A 22343-nucleotide genomic window follows, 5' to 3' on the forward strand; every position below is an offset into this window, starting at 1 on the left:
CTTTTGTACACGTATTTGAACAAACATCATCCTTGCTCCTCATACCTCGTTATCCTAAGAGAATCACACACAGGACCTTGGATGTAACGTGTAGTATGAACAATTACTACCCATCAAATTGTTTGGATAAATATTACCTTTTTGTACATCTTGGTATCCAAGAATGTAATTTATTGCTTTGGCCTTCAGGTAATAGTGAATTTAATATTGGGATGTAATTGGTTAAACCAAGGATGAAGCTCTAAGCACTCCTTCTTTGACAACCGAATATTGTCATTGATCTTTCGTAAATCAGATATCTGAAAGAGACTATTAGTTATAGATTCTTTACCTCTGAATTACCCCCAGGCGTCAGACTGGATCCGGAGATCGTTCTTTAGCAGTACCCCTGCACGTTGGTAGGTGGCGTCAGTCGACTCCGCGTCCGTCATTGGCGTTGCGGTCGCCCGAATGACGTTGCGGTGTCTACTTAGACGCTGCTCCTGGGCGTTGACTTCAGTTCTTTCTTTTTCCGCGCCAGCCAGCGCAGATCCAAAGAGAGTAGTACCCTTAGTCACTTTTTGACCAACACTTTTTTATTTTTTTTTTTACTTTTGTCGACCTCTTTTTCAAGTCGTTTGACTCCTGGTGCACATAGGGATGTCCCATCATCGAACCGGCTTCAAGCCTTGTGACTCCTGTCACAAGTTGATGTCGGTCACGGAGCTTCGTGCGGCTCAAGGTCCCGGTCGGGAGGGAGGTCGTGGAACCGGTCGCGGAGTCACCAGCATCATTTCTCCTCGAAGTCTTCGTCATCATGTAAGTCGAAGCACAAGAAGGCGAAGAAGCACCGTTGCTCTTCGCCTTCTGCCCGTCTGTCGGCCAATGGGATTCGGAAGGTTGTCGTCCTTCCGCTCCGCCCGCGGAGCTTGCTAGGACGGCTTTGAGCTTCCCTCCCTTCTCGGGAGCCGGAGCGTCCCCTGCCCAGCTTTGTGCGTTTTACGAACCCTCCACTCCATCTTTGGGCAGCCCGACTCTGCCGGCGCGCCTTCGGACCCCACAGACCTCTACTGGGTGCTTTAAGGCTTCGATGCTGGTGGCTCCGGCCATGGTGCTGCAGGGCCCCCAAGCATCCAGGCCTGGATCCGGATCAGTGCTGGTTGACCTCACCACATCTCCCCTGGCACAGATTCCTCTGACGCCTCTGCCACCTCCGACGCCGGTTGTGTCCCTGGCCGGTGTTGACCCTGCCCTCCCCCTCGACTTGGACACGGAACCGGACTGGCGTCTGTTGAGGCCGGTACCAGCGCCGGAGGGTACTTTTGTACCACTGTTCTACCCTGGTGTTCCTTATCGCCCTGAGTGGCGGCCAGAGAAGGGTGAGGAGGACTGGGAGGGGTCTGTTGACCCTCTGGTTGACTAGCTTGAAGAGCCAGACTGGCGAGGAGTTGGGTGATCACTGTGGCCTGTATACTACTCCAGACCTTGGCATGCTTTCTCCCCCTACCGTGGCTACAGAGGAGGGAGCTTCCTATGATGTGGTGTTGCTCAGGGCGGCTGAGGCCTTGGGCCTCGAGCTTCCTAAGGTGACTGTTAGGACTAACCTCCTGACTGAGGTGCTTCAGCCGGCAGCAGCCTCTTCTGAGCCCTTGTTGCCTTTCAATGAGGCTCTCACTGTCGTCCTTCTGGGTCCTTGGTCCAAGGCTCCTGTGGATAGGATGATCACCCGATCCCACCTCCCGGCACTGGGTGACCCACTTTCCTCTCCCAACTCCCTACCCCCCGAGAGCTTGGTGGTCTGAGCCTCATCTTCTAAAGGAAGCGATTTACCTACAGCTCCTCAAGATGGGGAATCTAAGAAGCTGTCCATTTTGGGAAGAAGATATTTTCATCCGCCAGCTTAGGACTGCGGTCGGTGAACACCGAATGTCTCTTGGGCTGTTGCGCAACTATGTCCCACAGAGAATGTGTGTAAGTGCTGCCACAGTGCCCGGAGAAGGCATGGGCCGTGCTCACCCACGCTATTGCCGGGGGCTGAGACACAGCGAAGTTCACCATCTGGTGTGGGCTAGACACCGCCGACTCGCTGCGTAGGACGATTTCCGCGTCAGTAGCTCGGAGATGCTACGCTTGGCTAAAACCCTCTGGCTTCTCTGGGGATGTCCAATCTACCCTTTTGAACATGCCCTTTTGAACATGCCCTTTTGATAGCCGTCGCCTGGTTTAGCGGCAAGGCAGACAACGCACTCAAGCGCTTCAAGGACTCTAGGGCTACGGCCAGGTCCTTGGGCCTCGCAGCGACTTCTCGCCCTATGCAGTCTGCCTTTCGGCCCTTTTGTGGCCATGGAAGAGGTGCCCCGCCACGTTCCACACACAACCACAGTGCAGCGCAAGCCACCTAGTCTCTTCGCAGCCAGGGATGTGGGACCCAGCATCGTGGAGCCAGAGGACGGGTCCGTCCACCAACCCCGCAGCAGGATTCACCATCTCCCCCCCACTGTCATAACATAATGTCGGACAGATGGGTTTTGCAGATAGTCAGAAGGGGCTACTCCCTCCCATTCAAAAAAATAAATACCCCCACCCCCTCATCCATGCCACCAACACTTCATCGCATGTCAGAGGATCACTTGGGCCTTCTCCGTCAGGAAGTTACAGCTCTCTTGGCCGAGTGATCTATCAAGCGAGTCCCTGTGCCGGAAGTAGGTTGTAGTTGTTGTTCTCACTATTTCATGGTCCCTAAGATAGACAAAGGCCTGTGTCCTATCTTGGATCTCCGGGACGTCAACCGCTTACTCCGGAAGGAAAAGTTCAAAATGTTGACATTAGCTCATGTCCTGTCTTCCCTCGACCCTGGATGGTAGCATTGGACTTGTAGGATGCTTATTTCCACATCCCCGTCCTGCCAGCCCACAGGCCTTACCTACAGTTCACGGTATGCCATGAGCATTTTCAGTTTGCCATGCTCCCCTTTGGCCTTACCAGCGCCCCTTGGGTGTTCACAAAGGCGATGGTGGTGGTCGCAGCTCATCTGCGCAGATCAGGGGGTCCCAAACTTCCCCCTATCTTGACGACTGTTGAAGGCGGTCTCACCCCAGGCTGTTATCTCCCACCTCCAGACTACGGCGGACCTCCTGCTCTGGCTGGGGTTCACTATCAACGTGCCAAAGTCACACCTGATTTCCTCTCAGAAGCTCCTTTTCATCGGAGCAGTTCTGGATATAGCACATTTTCGGGCTTATGCTCCCGAGCAGCGCTTCAGGGATTTTCGGGCTAGGATACCGATGTTTCAGCCTCAATCCTGGATTTTGGTGAGAATGACCCTCTGGCTGCTGGGCCTCATGGCCTCCTGCATCCTGCTAGTGGATCATGCCAGTTGGCAAATGCAGGCTGTACAGTGGGACCTGAAGTTTCAGTGGGCACAGCACCAGGGGAATCTTTCCGATTGCCTCCAGAACTCGGAGTGTTACAGCAAACAAATGATGGACGGAATGCTGACCATGCAAACATTCTCCCCCAGTCAAAAGATCTGGGTTAAATCCATTGTTCTTTTGCCCACTCTGCCACCCCAGTTGACCCAGCCATATGCAAATCAGTCTTGACCCTGTGCCCCATGGGAACAGTCCAGACCGAACTGCCAGGCCAGGTCCTCCCTGGACCGGAAACAAGCATCCTGGGACCGGTTTCAGGGTATGTTACCCTTCTTCAGCCAGGCTAGCTTGAATCCAGTGGCAAAGTGAGCAAGGGACCCACGTCTGGGCATACCAATCCCACTTAGGGCGAAAAATGTTACAGCAAACAAATGATGGACGGAATGCTTACGATGCAAACATTTTCCCCCAGTCAAAAGATCTGGGTTAAATCCATCGTTCTTTTGCCCACTCGGCCACCCCAGTTTGGACCCAGCCATATGCAAATCAGTCTTGCCCCTGTGCCCCATGGGAACAGACCGAACTGCCAGGCCAGGTCCTCCCTGGACCCAGATCTCTTGACTGGGGGTGAATGTTTTGATTTGTTCTGCATTCCGTCCATCAATTTTGTGTCTTTTGTTTTCTCGTCCAGATCTCGGAGTGCACTGCACACCAATTGCAGTTGTGGCTAACGGACTAGGATTGGGTCAACGGCAGAACCCTCTCCCTTCCCCAACCAGAGACCACAGTGGTGACAGATGCGTCACTACTAGGATGGGGCGGCCACAATGGAGAGGCGAAGATCAGTGGACTCTCGTCTCAGGCAGAGTCCGGGCTCCCCATCCACCTTCTGGAGATCTGGGCGATGAGTCTCACTGAAGGCATTCCTTCCTTCTGTGAGAGGTTGAGTAGTGCAGGTGTTCACGGACAACACCACTGCCATGTGGTACTGTAACAAACTGGGCGGGGTGGGGTCGTGGACCCTATGTCAAGAGGCTCTTTGGTCGTGGCTGGAACATCGGGTCATGTCCATGGTGGTTCAACACCTGGCAGGTTCTCTGAACGCCAGGGCGGACTAACTCAGCTGCTGGTGCATGATGGATAGCGAATGGCGTCTACACTTGGAGGTTGTGCAAGGTCTCATTCAGCAGTGAGGAGAGCCTTGGTCAGATCTTAACCCCACTGAAGAGAACGCGCAATGTTAGCAGTTCTGCATGTTGGAGTTTCCAAGGCGGTACTCGCTCAGCGACATTTTTCGTTGTGATTGGAATTGCAATCTTCTATACGCCTTTCCGCCTATACCACTTGTGCCCAGAGTGCTGAAGAAGATCAAGCGCGATCGGGCCCAAGTCATTCTTGTGGCTCCGGACTGGGCAGGAAGAGTCTGGTATCCCAAGCTCCTGAACATGGCCATCGATACTCCGATCAGACTGCCTCTTCGGGAGGATCTTCTGTCGCAGCAGCAGGGGATGATCTTCCACCCGCACCTGTCTAGCCTCTACCTCCTTGCGTGGAGATTAAGCGTGACATTTCACAGCTTTTGACCTTCCTCCCAAAGTCTGTAATGTCATCTTGGCAGCCAGGCGTCTCTCTACTAAAACAGTATACGCCTGTAGATCGAACAATTTTGTGGCATGGTGCGCAGTAAAGGATGTGGATCCCGTTTTTGCCTCTCTTTCAGAAGTTCTTCTCTTCATTCTTTCTTTGGCTCAGCAGGGGTCTGCTCTGGGCACTCTTAAAGGCTATCTTTCTGACATTTTGGCGCTTTCTTCGCCTTCCTGATCAACCTGATCTTTTCAAGTCCCCTATTATAAATAGGTTTGTTAAGGGCATTACTCACCTTTTTCCTCCTATACTTTCGTAATGCCCCAGTGGGACTTGAATCTTGTCTTAACATACCTTATATGCGCTCCTTTCGAGCCACTACATAATTGTCCTCTGAGACTCTTGACTGTAAAAACTGCTTTTCTGGTTGCCATCCTCTGCTTGCAGGGATGAGCTGCAGCCTCTATCTTCTAAACCTCCTTTCGTTGCTGTCCATCCAGACATGGTTGTCCTTTGAACTCGTCCTTCTTTTCTGACCAAAGTGGTTACCTCTTCCACATCGGACAGACCATCACTTTGCCCACTTTCTTCCCGCCCCTGCATCCTTCCAAGGAAGAGGAGAGACTCCACCATCTGGATCCATAACGTGCGTTATCATTTAATCTGGATTGCACAAAACAATTCCGGGTGGACGATCAACTCTTTGTTGGCTATGTGGGCGCCAAGAAAGGTCAAGCCGTGCAAAAAACGGACCATCTCTCGATGGGTCGTCCTTTGCAATAAAATCGGTTATTCCTTGGCAAAAAAGGAGCTTCCTGTAGGACTACACACCCATTCCACCAGGGCGACGGCAACCACTACTGCTTTGGGATGTGGAGTCCCCCTCAGTGACATCTGCCAGGCAGCCACGTGGGCATCACTGCACAGGTTCACTAAACATTAGTGTCTGTATAGTCCAGTCCGGAGAGACGGCTTCTTTGGCATTTCAGTTCTCCAGGACTTTCTCTTGTGAACCTGGTTTGCAGACCCACCTCCCGGGTTGGTTTTGCTGGGGTATCTATTCTAAGGTAAGAAATCTATAACTAATAGTCTCTTTCAGATGAACAAGTTACTTGCCTTCGGTAACGATCTATCTGTAAGAGACATATTAGTTGTAGATTCCTTGCCGCCCAACATATCCTCCCTGTTCTTTGAACTGACTTCTAAAGTAAGGGACCCCCTTTCAGGGCCCTAGTTATGTGCACCCGTGGTCAGTGTCTTGCATGGCTCTGCTCTTCTGGCGTGGAATATCGTGTAAAGAACTGACATCCGCGTACAGGGGCGGTGTCTGAGTAGACACTACAACGTAATTCCGGCGACCACGACTCCAACGACAGACGCAGAGCCGACTGACACCACCTACCGACTTGCAGGGGTACTGCTAAAGAAAAAATCTCTGGAACCAGTCTGACGCCAGGGGAGAATTCTAAGGTAAGGAATCCAGAACTATAGATGTATTGTTACCGAATGTAAGTAACTTGTTAAATTGCACCAGTGCAGATTATTCAACATCTCATTTAATTCCAAGTCCTCTGTAAATAACCTGGTGTAGCTAGGGGCCGTATTCAAGCGTATTCATGCCCTGCGTAATTATTTGGAAATGACAACCGCGTTGAGCACCCCAAAACATTCACTGAACTGTTGGAAATGTTTCCCTTCACATGCTTACTCTTGGTCTCGCAGCCTCAGAATATGTTGTTGGTCTCCAAAATCCATGTGTCTATGAAGTAAAAAAAATGATGCTATTTAAAAGAATTGTTAATCGTTGGAATCGAGCAATTAAATCATTGAATAATCAATAGGTTACTTTTAAGAAACCACCTTACAGAAATGGGTGCACCTCTAAAGACACTAAAATAAGCAATTATTCCGTCTACTAGCTGGGTATCCACACAGGACTCCAGTTGGCTTAAAATAATAATTTACCTTGCCCTATTTCAGTGGGCCACAATGGTTGGCTGTCCGTTAAGCAGTGTTAAGGTGTGCATAACAATTTCTGCCAAAATGTTTTATAATTGTACTAATATTATTTTTATTGTTGCTTATTCATGTATTTATTTTTTGCTGTCATTTTCAGGGTGCCATGACTCCTGGAATCCCAATTTTCAGTCCGATGATGCCCTACGGTACTGGATTGACTCCACAACCTGTTCAAAGTACCAACAGCCTGTCCTTACTGGAAGAGCAGCAGAGGCAACAGCAGCAAGTACAGCAGTCAACATCACAGCAAGTAACACAAGGACTCACGGGTCAAACGCCACAACTTTTCCATTCACAGGCTCTTACTACTACAGCCCCCTTACCAGGGACCACACCGCTTTACCCCTCACCAATGACACCCATGACGCCAATAACCCCGGCAACCCCTGCATCCGAGAGCTCTGGGATTGTACCGCAGCTACAGTAAGTCCTTTTAGTAAATTTTATTTGTACGGCTCGGCATAACATGTGATTGAAAATTAACAAAGTGGTGAAAACAAACTTCTCATAGTGGACATGTTTTTCTTTTGTCCGTGAAGAATGTTAAGCTTTTTTTTTTTTTTGAAAACTTTATTTATTTGCCAACAGACACATATGATGCCGTCCCCTGTAGTCCAGAGGTATCGGCCCAAGCAATGAACAATCCTGCCAGAAGAATGTTAAGCTTTTTAACTTCGTAAATTAATTTTTATAAGTTATTGGTTTGGAGCATTCAGGTAATCGGCAAATTCTAAGTGTTTTATAGGGAACAAATATAATGCACCAAACATTCTCCTCTTCGGGTTTTAACATGCTGCCAAGATAGCGCAGCTATAGCAAATGCTGGGGGCACTGTGTAAAGCTGTATATTTGTTCATTTCAATCAGTTTATGGATTTGAAAGTTATCTCTACATTGTTACCCGTGTAGCAGTCTGTTCTCTGGTTTGAATCTCTGTAATGTAATGTAATGTAATTCGGTTTTGTATAGCGCTGGTTGCACTCCATGGAGCATCTTTGCGCTTCTGAGTACGAGACAGGATCTGATGAAAAGATTCTTATGATGTTTCGGAGATGAAGTGTTATATCAGATTTTTACATTTTGTGTCAGATAACGTATAGATCCAGGTTTTGAGGGTGCTTCTGAAAGAAATTTCTGTGGAAATTTGCCGAAGGGAGGACGGCAGAGAGTTCCAGGCTTTGGATCCCAAAACTGCCAGGGACTTGCCTCCTTTGGTTTTAAGTCTGAACTTAGGGATAGTGAGAAGATTCTCATTTTGAGATCTCAGACATCGTACAGGGGCATAGTGTTGGAACATGTTTTCAATGTATTTAGGTCCTGTTTTGTTAAATGCTCTATAGGTAATTAGCGGGATTTTAAACAACACCCTTTTGTGTATTGGCAGCCAATGCAGTATGTTCAGAGCTGTTGAAGCTGAGGTCCTTCTTTTCCAGCCCAACACTAATCTGGCCGCTGCATGTTGTACAATTTGCAGTTTATGGCATACTGTCCTATTTGTTCCCGCATATATACTATTACAGTAGTCAATGCGGGACGTGATAAGGGCAACCGCCACCGTCTTCCTTGCTGCAAAAGGGATCAGATCGAAAAATGTCCTAAGTCCCTTTATTATGCCGAAGCAGATCCCTGCCACGGCATTTGCTTGTTGTTTAAAGCTCAGAGAAGGGTCAAATTTTATTCCCAGATTACGGACTGCATAGACCATCTCAACTCTGGTCCGACGTGAATCGGACAAAATTGTTAGTGAAAAAAGATGCCTTGGTTCAACTGCCCTAGTGAAATTGAAGAAATAGTTGCAGTTCAACAAAATTACTATGCTGGACGAGAAAGACATTATTCATAAAATGAAAAAAAGTATGCAACTTCATTAGGGCTAAATCAGCACAGTGGGTTAGGAAGTAGTGATAAAGCGATACCACATAGGCAAAGAAAATTGAGGGTGGATGGAGAGCAATTGGTGACGAGATCTGAGGTAAGCGGGCATGGTGGAGAAAAGGACAAATGGGAGAGAAAAGGCTTGTGGGATTGCCAGCTTCAAAAGTAAAAACAAAAAAAAAAAGTGTTGTGGAAAGTGTGGTGTACTTTTTAAAGACCTGCAGTGTGAGGTGGTTTGGGGTTGATCAGAGGAAAATGAGCAGAATGGGCTGTGTCCAAAACTAGGACAATGCAAACTTACAGGTAATGTTTGAAGTAGGAACACAAGGGGCCCTTTAAGGAAAGGGAAATAAATGGCTGTGGCCGCAAAGGGGGTTCTAAAAGTGTTTGGAGGAGAGGAAAACAAGGAGTACCCGTCTCACTCCGTTAAAGTCAAAATGTTTGAAACAAGCTTGATGGCAATGGGGAAAACAATTAGCAGGATAAAGGGGCAATGCGTGCATTTTTGCCTTATAAATGTTTTTACATACTTTAAAATAAATTTTGTCAGTTGAACAATTGAGTAGAGAAATCCATTTATTTCTGAAAGGATAGTATTCTGCTTCGTGATCTCTTTATCTTGTGCTCAGGCTGGATTCTTTAGTAACTAGCTCCCCTGTTTATCTGTAGACGGTGATACTGGAAAGATAAGCCTGTGAGTTATCTGTAATCTACCCATTGCCATGTTTGCTAAATAGCTGCCTAGTTCTCTGTCCCTCTTTGAGGGATCCACTTTTTTCAGTGAAGTAGCACCCCATTAAGTTTTCTTAGTTTCTTGAATTTTTAAGTCTCGTGCCTAGCCTTGCAGTGCGCAGCAGTGCTCGCGCAGCGAGAGACCTCATGTAGGGGATTTGAAAACGGACCAAGGAATCGCACACGCTCATGCATGTGCTTTTCCTTTTGGCCCACACTATTGGGCTTTGCCTGTGTCTTTTTATCAAAGACAGCACGCAATTGGCTAAAGGCGGGCGCATTGCTCCGCCCATGGCCTATTGGTGTCTATTACGCGCACCGCTGCCATGTGGTTTCAATTATCTGCCCAGACACAGGCTCGATAATTGAAACCACATGGCTCGCTGTGGCATGGCCGCGCACCACTCGTTTATCCAGCTCCCGCCTTTCTTTAATTGACCATCGCACACTTTTTGTTAGCCCTCCCTGCCATATTAATGCTTTATTTTTTATAAAGCACTGCAAATAGTGCTTTTAACATTAAATATAATTTTTTTCAATACGCCACATGGCGCTGCATAAATCAACTTTTGAAATTGTCTTTTTTCACAAAAGTGGCTAAATGCTGTGCTTTAACTTTAGCAGTGGCGCCCCTGCGCCTATTGTCAGTAGTTCGGCATGACCGCTTTCCCTTTCGTGACCTTGCTGGTGTGTTTCCTAGACGTAGGTAGCGCCGAGAGCCCCTGCAGCCATAACAGACGGCGGCCAAAGGTTTGTTTACTTTTGATGATTCTTCATCCTAACCTCTCTCCGAAAGCTTGTTGCTCTTGGAGTGGCTCTTGTTTGAGGGTCTTGTGACTGCGTGCAGGAAACAATAACGAAGTCAGTTTGCATTGGGCCCTGCAGATTGGGGCCGGATTCCCAGCTTAATGAAACAATGGGCATTCACTTACCACGTTAGTCATTGTTTTCTAGTGAACTGTATATTTTCTACTACTAAATGGAGCGCAATGCCGAAAATATATCTGTTATGTGTCTAGTGAAGGCCTGATAACTCCTTGCCTGTCATCGGTCCTATTGTGGTAATTAATTGTTTCCTATTTTGCTTACTGTCGATAGATGCGTCCTTTTTAGCAGACAAACACTACTTCTCTCGGCCGCTTGGTGAATATCACGATGTGCTTAACCTTTTTGTTGTGGTAATATAGCAGAGATAATGTGGCATTACTGCTAGGCCAGAAAATGCACTTGCGTTTTTCAAATGCTCCGTTTACCCGGTTTAAAGAGTTCAAATAACGAGCAGACGTCTACTGACTGAAAACAGTTTTGGCTGAATATATTGGATGCTGGCAAAATAAATTGGGTGGGTATGGTAGTTTTGCGTTAAGGAATTTTTTATGACCGTTTTTAAAACAAAGGTTATTTTTTTTAATGAAATATTGTCACTTGCGATATATTCTGCTATACCTTGTATGTTAGTGGTGTATGCTGTAAAATGGTGGTTTAGTGTACATGTGTCCAATAGATTTGCCGCCATATATTACATTCTTCACCCCCGGTTCCCTCAGTTAAGCATCCATTTTCTCTGCAGTTCCCTAAATACTGGGCAAGTCTGTACTGTCCCTATACGTAGGGCCTCTGGAATTGAGATTTTGTGACTGCAGCATTTCTGCTCTAATTGTGCTTTTGCCGCAACGTAGCGGGTTAGCCTTAATTATTTTTTCACTGCGCTGTTGTGTTGCCTGGAAGATGCATGTACGATTTCTTCGACCCCCCCCCCCCCCTCCTGTTCCCCCTGCCCTCTTTGCCAACGCATTCCTATGTGCCTGCATTGCTAAATGCTTCTTATCGGTGTACTAAGGTTAGTAGCGCAAACTAACTATTTTCATAGTCTTAGCTAGTGTATTTTCTCTTTTGCAATTTCATTAGAATATGATCTGACAGTAAAGGACGGCTATCTATTTATCGAAGCCATTATTCACCCCCCTCACCGTCGGCTCTTAAAAAAAAAAAAAAAAAAAAAAAAAAAAAAAAATTAACCATTTAATTTAGGGTTTTTGTTTTATACATTGTAGCATAAACTGTACCTAGAAATGCTTTATTGTATTCATGCCGGTTTTGAGAGATTTTAAAAGGCTACCAGTTGCGGCACCCTTTCCTGATTTTCTTTCACATGCACTTTACTGTATCTAACGAGTTTCTTCTAGTTGATCAAAATGCCAGTCTCTCTTTATTTAGTATATCAAAGAAGCTGCATGCTTCGTCCCGAACCTTTGCATGTTTGGTTTATTGCATTTTCATGTTTACACCTTTTAAACTATGGTTGCTTCTATTTAGTACCAACAGTTTAATAGGTATGTAAAACACACAAACTAGTAACTCAGAAGGCTTCGTTTCCGTGTTTTTATTACAATTGTAGTCCTCCTATAACAAAATCTGTGCTGTAAACCACTTCTGCAAACGGGGTCATTTCAGTAAAGTATGTTACAGATACCGTCCTATATGATGTATGTCAGGACATGACATATGCACCATATTAATGTCTCTTTGTTGGGATCTCACCCCACCCCTTCCATGGCAATAATTACATAGCGAGATGCCCAGGCCCGGATACACTCCTCTGTCTGTCTTTCTTTCCTTCTAGTGACCAATTCTCTATATATTGACCCCTCTAACTCTGTCTTTCTCTGCCATGTCCCTCTTCTCCCAATTTTCACTCATCTCCTTTCATTACTTTTATCTTACAGCAGTAGTATTCATTCACAGGAAGTGACCCCCCCCCCCCCCCCCCTCCCAAATTGCAAGATGTGTGCTTTCACTTTCGTGAATGCTTTCACATGAACCAAAAAAAAATTCACAAAATAAAAATGTACCATGTTTGTGTTTCAATTATGGCTTCCTGCGTTTAAAAAAAGATACATGGTTCCATTTCTAGATTTATTTTAGCAATAATAAATAGAAAAATATCTTTATAGTGTGCCTCGTAATCTGCTTGTAACAATTTACAAAACAATATCGGTAATTTGGCTATTCTTGTGAAACAACTTCCAGTGATACAGATTCCAGTGGCACACTTCCTGTTATGTAATTTTCTGTGCTGCTGCCTGGATTAAAGGTGGTGCTGTAAATAAGGAAATACCCTAATTTTCAGCCCCAGTACAGAATGACAGGGTCTGTGGAAACGGCAAGGGACTGTCGTGTTTCCCTACGAGATTCTAGCAGGGGTAGAGGTAAAGAAGTAATTACTGCTAAAATGTCTTGTTTGCGTAATAATTGGCCTATACAAAGGACCTTGCATGCAGTCTTCTCATCGAAACTTACCCCACACTGAGTCTCTGCCTGCTCATCTTATGCACCTCTAGTAAACCCCATGCAGCCAGAGAGGTTTCATTACTTCTCTGCAAAGCCGAACTTCCCTATAGTGCGTTCAGGCAGTACCCAATGTGCTGGTCTGACAGATCAATGTGTGGGTCAACACATCTATCTCCTGCTGTTCCACAAACCTGTCTCTCTTTTCCACACACCACTGCCACTCATCTCTCCCTCACACTCCCACTACCCCTCTCATCTAACTGTCTCACTGTCCCATCTAATCCCTCCCTCACAATCTGTCTCCTCTCTCTACTTGCTGCTTACAAATGCTTCCTTGCTGTACCTTCTCACTCTGTGCACTGCTCCCCACCGTGCTCCTCCAACTCGTCCCTCTCTCTCTCGTACTCTCACCTCTCTCTCGCTGTCTGACACACTGTTTCTGCCTCTCTCATATAATTTACCTAATGTCTTCAAGCACATTTCCTTTCTTGTGCATTTTCAAGGTTTGTGCCCCTCAAACCCATGCTATCCTCCTCTTCTTAGGGTGTTTTCTGTGTACATAAGCACTACCTCTTTATGCATCTGTACCCTGCTCTCCCATTCTTTCTCACGCACTTTCTACTCCTCTGTATCTGGTGCATGCACCACTTTCTAAACAAACTACCTATCCCTCTCTAGCTTCCTTTCAAACTATTCTGCGCGGGTGTCGCCCCTATCTATTCACCATACCACATAATTCCATTACACAAATACACAACCCACCATACAATTCCACCCCACACAATTCCCCAACGAACAATTCCAATGCAACGCACAAAATTCCATGTCACATACATCCACTACATTCCAACCAAAACTCATTCGTAACCACCATTGGCATAGCCAATAGGTCTTGCCTTTGGGACCTTTATAAGTGTTTAGCCATGCAACCGTTGATGTTGCACCAAGGATATTGTACTGCATAACTAAATAATTATAAGGTTCCAAAGGCGAGACCTATTGGCTATGCCAATACTTGTTTAGTATGCATGTAGAGAGGCAACTTGCTCTGCACTGTTTAAAGCATTATAAAGATGTATATAAGTGCATCTTCACCATGGTCAAAAATTACCTTGCCACATTGACTTGGTAAGTAAATCTTGCTACATTAAATACTTGGAAATTGATTTATTAACACTGGTTAATGAGTCAATAAGACTAACTTGTGTAGTACTATGGATGACTCATGAATTGCTGTCTTACTCCTAGAATTCAGAAATGCTACAAAAGTAAGTCACAGCAAAATCTTTTTCAATTTCAACCCCCCCCCCCCCCCCACACACACACACACACCCATCATTATTCACCCAACATTTTAATTCAAAGGAATTGGAAAAGTTCTTATACAGTACACATGAGCCTAATGTGAAAAGAGAATTTATTATTTTCAAAACCAAAAATACTGGCGACTGTAAAATATCAAAAGGGGAAAAATGTTTTGTGGTCAACACTAGAATACTCAAAAGCATATGTTTTAGGACCAAGGACTTTAAAAATAAACATTGTGCAAATTTTGGAGAAACATGTAATCAGAAAAATAAAATCGGCCAAAACTTCAAAACTTAGAAAATTAATAAGAATCTATCTTCATTGAACAAGAAAGGGACTTAATTCCCAGGAGCACAGCATCTCCTCAATGAGGAGCCAATGAGTTCAGCGCACTGACACATTTACAGACACACTTTCTGAAATACATCAAACTGTTCAATTCTGGGAATGATCAGGCAAACATGACAACATCCAGCCGCAACCCAACTAGAAAAACTAAACCATTGTCATCAAGAAACTGCAATGCACAAACCTCCAAACACCAACACTGCCCTGCATGAAAACAACCAGGAAAGAATTATGCACAATGCACTACAACGTGCCACAAATGGCAAATCCCAGCCATCATAAATGCCCATATAACATGGAAATGCACACATGCTGATATAGGTGGCGCTATAGATACGTTTCGCGATAGCATTTGTAGAGCACAACAGGAGCCTTTGTCAGGCACACATATATAAATAAATAAATGCAAACCAAAGAAGCAAATAAAAAAAAAAAAAAAGCAATTACATGATAAATCATAACCATGCAAAAAGAAGAGACCACATCGATTTCAAATCTATTTCGGAGCACACATAAAATTTAAAAAACGTTACACTTTGGCTTCCCATGACCCATAATTCCAGGGACTGTGCCTAAATTGTTCACTGCGTTAAAGAAGATTAATAAGGAAACGCCTATAGGGTGGGCATGAATGCACATCCTAATAAAGTAACCATGTAGAAACAACGCTTAGTATAATGGGAACAGTCCATAAGTGATTCATTTATAATGTGCATTAAAAATGCAATAGGCCGCGCCTTTCATTAAGTTAAAGCCATTTGCTTTGCTATACAATACCATTAGGAAAGCAAATGGCTTTAACTAAAGGCGAGACCTATTGCATTTTCAATGCTTGTTTTAAATTGTAAACCAATCCATGTGGCGTTCACCATCTTCGATCAGCAAATAAAAGGAAATACTGAGTGCATATGTGCACAATTATAATTATGCAACTGTAGGCATTGAGACAGTAGCTATGTCATTCTGCTGAAATTATTTTTTTTATTCGTGTTCCCCCAATACTGCACAGCATCTGCAAAAAAATTTAGCTTGTTCCTGATGCTGCACAGCATTGACAAAGTGAATAGGTCGATTGGGAGAGCCCTGCTGGTTTTTCAGTGAGAATGATTTATAGTACCCCACATATGCATGCCTTGCTTCCATGGTGGTGTAGTGCTTATTTTTTTTCTCGTATTTTTGTAATGACAAGTAGGCAAAGAGGTTGCGGACATTTTGCAGGGGCCATCTGGTGAATGATGCTCCAATATGTATCTAAAGCATCATAAAGCAAAGCAACATTATGGAACGCCTATTGTTGATGAGTGTTAGAAATGCAGAACAGTGTAAAGAGAACTGTGGTTTTCTCTTCTCTGGTTGGCCCCCTTAATTTCGTTTCTCTTAGGACATGACAATACATGTACATGTCAACAGCAAGACAACCAGCTTCTGCCCCCAGCATCTATCTCCAGCTTACACTTACAGCCATCCCCCCATGCATTCAGATCACACTCTGATATGATCTCATGGACAGAGAACCCCTTCCCTCCTGTAGAATACATACTTGCACACGAAAGAGCAGTGTATGTGATGCCTCAAAGACAACAAAAATGCAGAATACATTTAACAGCCTAACCAAAGTACCCAGAAAAGCGTAAGAACCTGAAATATCACTGACAAAAAACAACATCCGGTTACACAATACCTAAAACACTGCCCTCCAAAGGCCTACCGATATGCATTCAACCCTCTGCAAGGATCACCGGCTTCAGCAAGCTGCATATACATTGCTGCCCTTTAAAATCTTGAAACTAAGCACCTTCTCTTACAATGAGTTTCTTTTCCACCCATATCTGAAACAGTCTCACACAACACTAATGCAGGTACTCTTTCGATCTGATCTGAGGCTCACAAGCAGATACAAACTCTTCTTACTCCAGCTCATAAGACGTTGCACGTAATCATGAGGAGTCAAAGGTCATCACATGGACTGCACATCCATGTAGAAGAACAGGAAATCCCCTATCATTCCAGGGATCCCAGACATGCAGTTTAAAGAATAGGTTTGTAACAAGCAAACAGTAGGAGGTATTTTCACCCTCGCAAACCCATGAACAGATTTATCTTGAAACAAATGATGGGCCCGTTCAGAAAGCCAGGGTAAAAGTTAACCACTCCGATAGGGCAACCAAATGCAGGCACAACTCTCAATCACTAGGCCTGCTATGACCACTTGCCACAGCAGATTACTCTTTCTGTCTTCCGTTAGGCAAACCAATGGTGAATTTATTTCCAGAATACAAAAAGAACAGCGGTGCCCCACTACTTACTGACAAACACTGATATGCAACTAGGTGACCAAACAGTGTCCTGTGGAAAATAAGTAATTTTTCAAATCACAGAAATAGTTATTGTTGATGCTGAACGGCATTGGCAATTTAAAAAAACCTTGCATGCGTCTTTACACGTGTTAATTTATGCATCACATTTCTACAGCGGTCAGTGTTGTGTAACAGCCATTATTATTTTTTTTTTAAACATTTTATTATTCTAGTGCTGTAAGTTCCAATGGCGGATGTCTTATTTGATGAAAGGAGTGGGCTGGCAGGAATTTGCAGCAGTCTGTTTTTTTGTTTTTTTTTTAAAAAGAGTGTAAGGACTGTGGAAAAAACGGGGCAGCGAAGCACCGGAGGAGCTGGTTGGGTGTAAAAATGAAAAACAACCTAGACCTAACCAAGTGGAATCGGGGGGGAAAGAAGTAATGGATGAACACGAAGAAGTGAAGGATGAGGATTTCAGTTGGGAAGCAGTACACTAGCGTTAGAACAAGAAAACTCATGCACTTGCAGCGTGTGCTAAAAGAAAAAGTTAGTTCCTGAAGTAAGCAGCAGAAAGATGCAAGCCATCTAGTCAAAAGGATGATAAGTAAGCTGTGATCCAGGAGCGCGAAAAACACATGGGTAAGGAAAGCAATTGAATAAGTAGCAAACCAATAGTAAATAATGGCTGACCCAAAGTATTGGTATTGTCAACAGTAAGCCTGTGCAAACAAATAGGTAAACACGTTCTGTAGGGAGAAACGGAAGCAACGGGCCTGAAAGCCCACTCGCACAGCCATGGAACCTTACCAAGCCATGTAAAGGGCCCTATGTAGGCAAAAAATAAGGCGTTGTTTCACAGGATGAAAAACTCTAAACAACAAGTAACGTGAGACGAGAATGCAGCCTGCCCTCGCTGCCGCGCGCTAAATTTATTTGTTAAAAACAAGCTGGTAATGACGTGCGCCGCGAAGCGGGGGGGGGGGGGGGGGGGGTTGTGTCTGTGTTTGTGTGTGGGTGTGTGATATCGCGGTCCAGATGGCGCCTCGGATGGTGAACGCTGGCGGGTGCGCGCGTAAACGCAAGCGCTAGGCTATCAAAGCATGCCGAGCAATGCGCTGCTCTAGGCTCGACCTAAAAAGCATAGTCACTTACAATGCCAATGGCTCTAACTCTCACAAATGCGAGACCTATTGCATTGCAAATGCTTGTTTAAAGAGTAACGTATTCCTGGTCTTTTTTATAAAATGTGTTTATAAGGTTTTTGCACATAATCCACAAGATCCATGCATAGTAGCATGTTATCAAGTGTGACGTTTAAAAACCTTCACAATGAGATGACACCTCTGCCAAATATACCCCTCGGGGTAGTGGTAACAGCAAACACATGAACAGCATGTATGACCAGAAACAAAGAATAAACCTTGCAAAGAGAACACTGGGGTCTGCACTGGGTGTAAGAGTGCGTTACATGCAGGGTGGTGGGTGCATCCTGAGGAAGCCCCAGCTGGGGGGCATCGTGCAGGCAGGAGACGCAAGCAATCCTTAAAGTGGGGGTGGGCAGAGCAGAGGGGGGGGGGTTAACACTCAGTCCTAGGTGGCCAGTGGTAGTGTTGCAAAGCAGCTGGGGTTAGTTCACTCAGGGCGTGCAATGGCCTAGTGTTATGAATGGTTTACCATTGGGTCTCGGTGACCAGCAAGGGACTGCAGGCATAACCATCTATCTGTTTGTGCATGCAAGTGATAGGGATCAGGGTATCTAAAATATGCCCACTACCACGGATAGAGTAATCACACAGTTACACGCACATACATTCATCATACGCTAGGGCCCATTTCACTAACATTCGCTCAAATACTCTACCAGCAATAAACCTGTGGAAAGAAAACACCTAAACACCCTGCATCGATATCAGGTCGATCAGATCTGGTTTTGTGACTGTCCTAATCAATAACATAATCTACACAACATGTACAATAATGATCAAAAATATAAACCCAATAATTGACAAGAAAGAAAATTCAACACCATGTTTTAAATTATATTGCTTTATCTAAAATTAGTCAAAGTAAATCAATCAGAATAAATCATTTCTCATAGTTACCTATTCTAACTAAGTGTCAGAACGGGTCAGGACAAGTCTCTCGGTAAAGTCTCTCAAGACGAAGTCCTCAGCATCGATCCTCAGCAACGCAGATTCACGCGGCAAAGGCAAAATGGCAAGTGGCAAAAGGGTGGGGAGAACCCTCTCTAAGCTAACAGTTTTTATAGTAAAAATTACAATGGAAACACACAAAGTTTGCAATATACACTGAATCACTGAGCAGAGCGAGAAGGAAAGGATGCAACATTGCAACATTTGTGAACCTCCGCTCAGGAAAAATACACATAGCGAAGACTACGGAACAGGAACCAAGAAAATAAAACATGTATCACATTAATCCGGCTTCTCCTCGGCTATCGAGCCACAGTTCAGAGTTTCCCTCTAAGGCTCCTTTGTTTTTCAAGATTGCCAAGGACACTTTCACTTCTCTTGGAGAACTCCCAAAAACTGCTGCTGTCCTCATGGAAAGTTTCTCAACATGGACCATGGTCAGTTAGCTTCAAGACCATTTCCAGCAGGGGTCTCCCTCGTCTCAGTTTTCACATATTCACTCTAGGCCAGGCTCACAAAATCAGCCATCATGGACTAGGCCTCCATAGGCCACATAGACCATCTCAATTAAAAGAAATAAAACAACGTTACTACAGCATAATGATTAAACAGTGTTAACCCCACTAATACCCTTATGTGTATGCATTTATCTAGCTCTTGCGACATAAAAAGCATTAATTCAGACAGCGTTTTGTGCTCAAAATAAACAGCACACAGCAACGTTTAAACATGAAAACTTGCACGTTATTTTTTAGAAAACAGAAACAGCACACGCATGCTAACCCTCGTGTAACTTTCTCTTATGTTAAAACAAACGGATTGATTACTAAAAACACACTTGCACAAGACAAATAATTAATTGTTATTTATTAATAATTAATAAAACGCATAGACATACTAGAGCTTCAAAAGCCCCTGAATTTTCTAAATGAAAACTCTGCTCCAGCAATCCCCCCCTTTGGTGATTTTATCACCAAATAAACCCAAAAAAAAAAATTAGTGAAAATTTAGTCCCATTTTAGGAGAAATCAGAAATGTCTTTTCCCCTATACACAACATTAAACACCAGTCACTCTTTCATCATCTCTTTTTGTCTCTAAATAAACACTCTCCCTCAATTCTTCCAGCTCAATTTCTTGAGGTTCTCTCTTCAACCTTTTGTTTTTCTTTTCCTTATTCAATTTCTTCCTCCCTCCCCTGTTTTTACAACACACACACACCAATCTTATTATTAATAAAGCCACAATTATACAAGACAAGGGAAACAATATTCTACCTATAATAGTACTACCTATCTTTGCAATAAAATCCTTAACAGCTATCATCTTATTAGCTATTTTAGTCCACAAATTCCCAGCTTCAAGTGGTACTAATTCTTCATGCAAATCAGTAATATTTCTGATATAGACCTTCAGGTCTTTACTTTCGTCAGGAATGTAAGTGCAACAATGTTGAACTTTCAATATTCCACAAACTCCACCCTCCTTGGCCAATAGAATATCAAGGGCAAGTCGATTTTGCATAGACATGGCACGTACGGCACTTAATTCCGTATTCACCAAAAGAAACCCTCCTGCGGTATTTGTCGATAAGCGATCAACCACTGTGGACAGTTTCCGAATTCCATAAGCATTTAAAGAAATTCCCACTGCTGGAATCAAAACCCCAAAAATATCACCCACTATTTCAGACCAAGTTTCTCTCTTAAAACGTGTTAATAAGTTAATATCTTCTACATCTCTTATTTTATCTGTATGAAAAATTTTAGGAAAACCAGGCCCACATAACATGTGCCATACCAATGGTCAGGCAACTTGTAATAAGCCTTGTTCCCACAAACATAATACACTCCTGGAAAAATTGTATCTTCTCCACCTCTGAAACCCCAACCTGTCGCAATGAAGTATGTATCATGGCACTCACTAGTCCCCACAAAATATGTATCATATTGGGATTTCCTTCTTGTAATACAAAGTTTACCCTTCTGTGGTGCATCTAGAGCTAAAGTTGGACTAGCCCCATTCTTCAACTCTTTTCCCAACTCAATGTCCCAAATTGTCTCACTCACTTTATATTTCCCTGCTTTCTCATGCATGTTCAATCTCCTTTCTTCTACCATATCCAGGAAAGCTTTCTCCTCTTCTTTCAAACTACAAGTTAAATTATTCTTAAAAATGTAATCTAATGTTAATCCTTTTTCTTCAATAAAAATCTCACCAAAAGTGTTAGCTTCTTTAGCTGGATTCAGGTCTTTGTTCATTGGCAAGTGCCCAAAAATACTATCTCTGTTAGACATCTTATAATCTACTTTCCCTAACAAATAAAAAACACTACTTAAAATACTACAAGAAATACCATATGTAGCTGGTAAATGGTGATAAGTAACACCCTCTGAAACGGATGCAGGTAATTGCATACAGACATAGCAATCCCTCACTTCCATTGTCTTCACATATTCATATAACAGTTTAGAAAAAACATTACTAGAAAAGTTATTAATTGACCTATCTTTGTGTGTGTAAGCATTACTAATTCTAATTGGAACTACTTTTTGTGAATTCTTCTCTACATTTGTCACATTTTCTATATGCATTCCAAACTCTACTCTAAAAGTAACTAATAAAACTAAAACACCCCATAGAAGCATTAATAATCCAGTACAACAGCAGCACATCCTACACCACCTCTTAAAGAAGGCACATCTATTTCTATTATCCTCTGTTAGCCATTTTAGTTTAGCCTCTACTACTCCACTACTATTTGAACTTCTTCAATTCTTCAGCAATTCTTCAGCTTTCAGTTTATCCAAATGATCTCTTCGTTCACTTGTTTCAAGTGAATCCTTCTTTCACTCAGTTTGGATACTTGTCATTCTTCACTTCAATTTCTTCAACATCAAATTGTATCAGATCTCCAACATTAAAATCCTCAGTACTCGACTCTTCTCCAATGTCAGTCAAGAGTACTTTCAGAATTTCACCAGTATCTTCCTCAACCACTTCTCTCAAGACCACTTCCGGATTATCTCGAGTCACTGCTTCTACTTTTCCTCCTTCAGACAGTGCCACATAAGACCATTCCGGTGATCTGTACTTTTGGTTGGGTCTTCTTACTCTTTTTATTTCCACTGGTTTGTTTGACTCCTTTAATTCTTCTCCTTCAGCTTTTGAACTTTGACTCGAAACTTCATTCACTTGTTCAGCTTTTGATGAATTTGCTCTTATTACTCTATCTCAGCCTCTTAACTCTGTTGTTAGGCCAACGATCTCCTCTTAACACCTTCTTTGGCTTTATTTCTTTATTACTTCTTTCTTCAATCCAAGTTCTCTTTCTCAGAACTCGACCCTCTGTTTGTTCATGCTCATCATCTGTTTCAAGTGCCTCTTG

General features: G+C 43.9%; 1 protein-coding gene across 4 annotated transcripts in view; it reads left to right on the forward strand.

The window, feature by feature from the left end:
* Window positions 1-22343, forward strand: part of TBP (TATA-box binding protein) — a 336509-nt gene that overhangs the window by 102931 nt on the left and 211235 nt on the right. For all 4 annotated transcript variants that reach the window (XM_085612033.1, XM_085612031.1, XM_085612032.1 and 1 more), the window contains one exon: window positions 7051-7376. In XM_085612033.1, the coding sequence (XP_085468159.1) occupies window positions 7051-7376 (326 nt within the window). The remainder of the gene's footprint in view (window positions 1-7050; window positions 7377-22343) is intronic.

The sequence above is a fragment of the Triturus cristatus genome, chromosome 6 (assembly GCF_964204655.1).
Source record: "Triturus cristatus chromosome 6, aTriCri1.1, whole genome shotgun sequence".
NCBI lineage: Eukaryota > Metazoa > Chordata > Amphibia > Caudata > Salamandridae > Triturus > Triturus cristatus.